The sequence below is a fragment of the Heliangelus exortis genome, chromosome 17 (genome assembly GCF_036169615.1).
Source record: "Heliangelus exortis chromosome 17, bHelExo1.hap1, whole genome shotgun sequence".
Classification (NCBI taxonomy): domain Eukaryota; kingdom Metazoa; phylum Chordata; class Aves; order Apodiformes; family Trochilidae; genus Heliangelus; species Heliangelus exortis.
In genome coordinates this window covers 4,879,938-4,883,510 of record NC_092438.1, presented here as the reverse complement: position 1 = coordinate 4,883,510, position 3,573 = coordinate 4,879,938, and the positions used below count along the sequence as shown (strand labels likewise).

General features: G+C 39.0%; 1 protein-coding gene across 1 annotated transcript; it reads right to left on the bottom strand.

The window, feature by feature from the left end:
• Positions 1–935: 935 nt before the first annotated feature.
• On the bottom strand, positions 936–3,314 carry LITAF (lipopolysaccharide induced TNF factor). Its single transcript, XM_071760677.1, has 3 exons — positions 3,124–3,314; positions 2,589–2,745; positions 936–2,249 (listed from the first exon to the last, which is right to left on the bottom strand). Exons 1-3 carry the CDS (start codon positions 3,299–3,301, stop codon positions 2,141–2,143), a joined length of 444 nt encoding a protein of 147 aa, XP_071616778.1. The 5' UTR covers positions 3,302–3,314; the 3' UTR covers positions 936–2,140.
• Between the last annotated feature and the right edge of the window lie 259 nt (positions 3,315–3,573).

Genomic DNA, 3,573 nt, shown 5'->3' with positions numbered 1-3,573 from the left:
ACAAAGCAAGTTACTTGGTGCATTCTTTAGATAATTCCATCCATGAGAGAACAGACACAGGCTTTGTATTTAAGGATATTTAAGAATAGAACAGGCAGCAGAAAGGTTTGCAGAATGCTTAATTAGATGAAATAGCTGCCACCATTATGAGCCCTATTCTCCATCCATAAGAGGAATATTCAAAGAAATGCAATAGACTGTTCCCACAAAATAAAAACTCCACATAATTTTTTCAGTCAGTGTTATGCATTGTGGTGGCACCACCTCATATTTTCCAACCATCACTTTGTAGAGAAAAGAGGAGCTAAGGAAATAACACTTTGAAGACTTACTCAGTAGCACAGGATTATTCAGACCCGACTGATGCAGATACTGAAAGAACTAAAAATTCTCCCCCATTCAAGCTAACATCAAGGTTGGAATAACTGCATGATTCACTGCTTCCTCCTGTCTTGTTCTAACAAATACATTTCCTCTGAAATTCAGTGTGGGGACACAACACATGTGACTTGTGTGTTAGAATCATCAGAAAAAGAAAATCTGAGTGCCTGTGTTATTAGAACAGAAAATTCAACAGAGCATTCCCCAGGCCCTTAAAGAACATGAAAAGCATTATGGTAGGTGCAGGACCACACCAAAAAACCCCCACATGACCTAGTGCAGCAAAGTGGAAGATGACAAAACTACCAGCTTTTTATCTCCATTATTCTCCTACCAGTTAGTAGCTACCAATGTAAGTTCTTACAGTACAGAGACATGATCAGAAACCTCTACCAAATGCATAAGCAGTATGAGTTTACAAAATCTAATTAACAGAAGGCCTAGAAGTTGTATCTGTGATCCACAGAACTAGATTTCAAACAAGTGCTGAAAGACTTTTGAAAATTTAATTTATACCAAATAAAAGGCACATTTGGCAAGAAGAATATATGCAGTATTTTTTGTGTTTTATTTTTATTTTTACAGATATGAATACAATCTTAGCATCACAGCCTTGGTTAAACACCTGTCTGCCTTTTCTAGGCAAGTATTCAAATGCATTATGATTTTACTTGAATCAAGTCTGCACCTTATGACATGGTAAAATAATTCAACCTTCAAACTTCTTTCCCTTTTTTTTTTTTTTTTTGTGATCTTAAATAAGCATGTCCAGCTTAACTTTCTGAAAACAGAAAACAGAACTTCTCTTCCATTTAGAAAACTCAGAGTACAAGTCTAAATAACCATCAGAGAAACTCCTTAACAAAAATGTTACCTTCTTAATGAAGAAATGGTAATTAACAAACAGATCAACAACAAATAGTACAAGTCCTGTATCCATGTTTTGCAGGTAGAATTCAAGCCTTAAGATGCTATAGCCAGGGTTCTATTGGCATTTCCACTGGGGTGAAGAGAACACTTCACAGACTTAGAGATCATCAGTAAAATACCCAACCAAACAAAAAATGCTGAAAAAATATCTATTTAAAAATCCTGTATGAACATCTTTACTGCAGAGCAGAGATCTGATTAGACTTAAAACAGGCAAAAAAATTCAGGTACCATTGACGCACAATAACCTGAGTTACTTATTTGGTAAAGCAGCCTCCAAGAAGGAAGAAGTCTTTAAGTTTGGTTCTCTTTCAGCTAAGAAAGTTTTAAAGTGAATTTTAGTGCTCATTAAACAAATCTCTTCTTATGTCTAAGAGAGGTACCTGTCTCAGAGGCAAGCAGCTCCCTGCCAGTTTGTAAATGGTGCTGTTGTCAAAGCATCAACACCAAGCCTGAGACTGTATAGGTCTCCACAGAGGTTCTTCTCTTCTATGCTGAAATTGTAAGCAAGCACACCAGTGTGCAGCACGACTGAGACAAGATTAACTGAAAAATATCACCAACCTGTTTTGCATAAACAGAAAAAAAACATTAGTTGCTATCAACTGCCGCACAGAGTGGCCCATAAAAGGTTGCATACACTTTATACAGACCTAAGTCAGAATCACCTCAAGCGAATTTTTATTAAAACACTCTAGCAATCAAGATTACTTTTGATTGGCTTCCAGTGACAGTGTGCACAGGAACAACCAGAAGTCTCCATGAAGCTTCAGAAAGGGCTTGTAGAGGTGCTACCAAGCTTCAGCAATGATCAGTGTTTAAACATTGCCTATAAACGTTTGTAAGAACCAACAAGAGCACCACAGTTAGGACAGGTGTGATCCACATCTTTCAGGGCATCAATGCAGAAAGGAATTAAGCAGCAGCCAGCTATACACCTGCAAACAAAAAAGATACCCAAATCTGTTTTAGCACTTGTTACATACACAAGAAGGCAAAATGTAATTCCTGCAAAAATCATCAGTAAAGCTGGTACTCTGAAGCTTTAAGAAGAACAGACACAGCTATGGAGTCCATTGCTCTCATGTTCTAGAGATGCATTAAGGTTCTCTAGGATGCAGATGTAGGGCATGCAAATTATAAAGGGCTCAGACCCCAGGCAGAATGAGAAAGCAACAAAGCTGTAAGCTTTGCTGTGCCTTAAGAGTACATGTCATGTGAGAAAAAAAAAAGAAAAAAAAAAAAAAAAGAAAAAGTGCAAATTGTAGTAGACCTACCCCAGCAGGCAGAGGCCACCACATGACAGCCAAGTCAAAGCTCCTGAGTCATAGGTGAGACGTGTCACCATCATCTGGTTACAGGAAGGGCAGCACATCTGAACGGGGCGGTCATAAAATACTACTGGCTGCTGCACATACACTGTCTGAACTGTAACTAGCAGAGAAATACACTGTTTACTCAACAATTAAATAAGGAAAAAAGAAAAGAACAGTTAACCAACTTCCTCTGAGCTAGAACCAGCTATTACTCTGAAATGCTTGAGGGTCAGAACAATAAAATGCACAATGACAAAGAGAAGTCACCATGGCATTTCATAATGCAGAAACACATTGTTTTAAGAGTAAGTCTGCATTTAAAAAATGCAGAAAGCCAAATAATGCTATTGGTATCAGTGCACACAGAATTGATTCACCTTGTTGCCTTCTAAAACACTTTTTGGAAGGTGAGGAACACCTGTGAACCCCCCCAAATCTTTAAGCTGCACAGCACATACTACATACCATGAGGCACATTAGAGTTTTTCAGGCTTACCTGGGTTATTCACTGGTGCAGGCTGCCCCACGTATGGGGGAGGGTTCATTCCTTTCCCAGATAGCTTCTGGCCAGGTTCTGGGACAGGATAGGGGTGAGGATAACTCACATTAATTCCTACTGTTTCCTCATAAGAAGGTGGTGCAGATGGGACAGGGACACCACTTGGAGCAGACATTGTATCTAAAACAAAATAGAGAGAAAGATTATTAAAAATACATTTATTGAGACTAATTAGGCTCTATCCAGACAGACAGCAAGAAGATGATTAGATTAAAATACACCTTTACCAGCATAAAATGAGGAAAGAGGGAAGAGGGAAGAGGGAAGAGGGAAGAGGGAAGAGGGAAGAGGGAAGAGGGAAGAGGGAAGAGGGAAGAGGGAAGAGGGAAGAGGGAAGAGGGAAGAGGGAAGAGGGAAATGGAAAAAGGGGAGGAAAAGGGGAGGAAA

Bases quoted from the DNA above. Each gene is read 5' to 3' on its own strand.
- LITAF (XM_071760677.1), bottom strand. From the start codon at position 3,301: ATGTCTGCTCCAAGTGGTGTCCCTGTCCCATCTGCACCACCTTCTTAT. The intron at 2,746-3,123 runs GTAAGCCTGAAA...TTTCTCTGCTAG, and splicing joins TGCACCAGTGAATAACCCAG to TTACAGTTCAGACAGTGTAT. The intron at 2,250-2,588 runs GTAGGTCTACTA...TTTTGTTTGCAG, and splicing joins GGTGGCCTCTGCCTGCTGGG to GTGTATAGCTGGCTGCTGCT.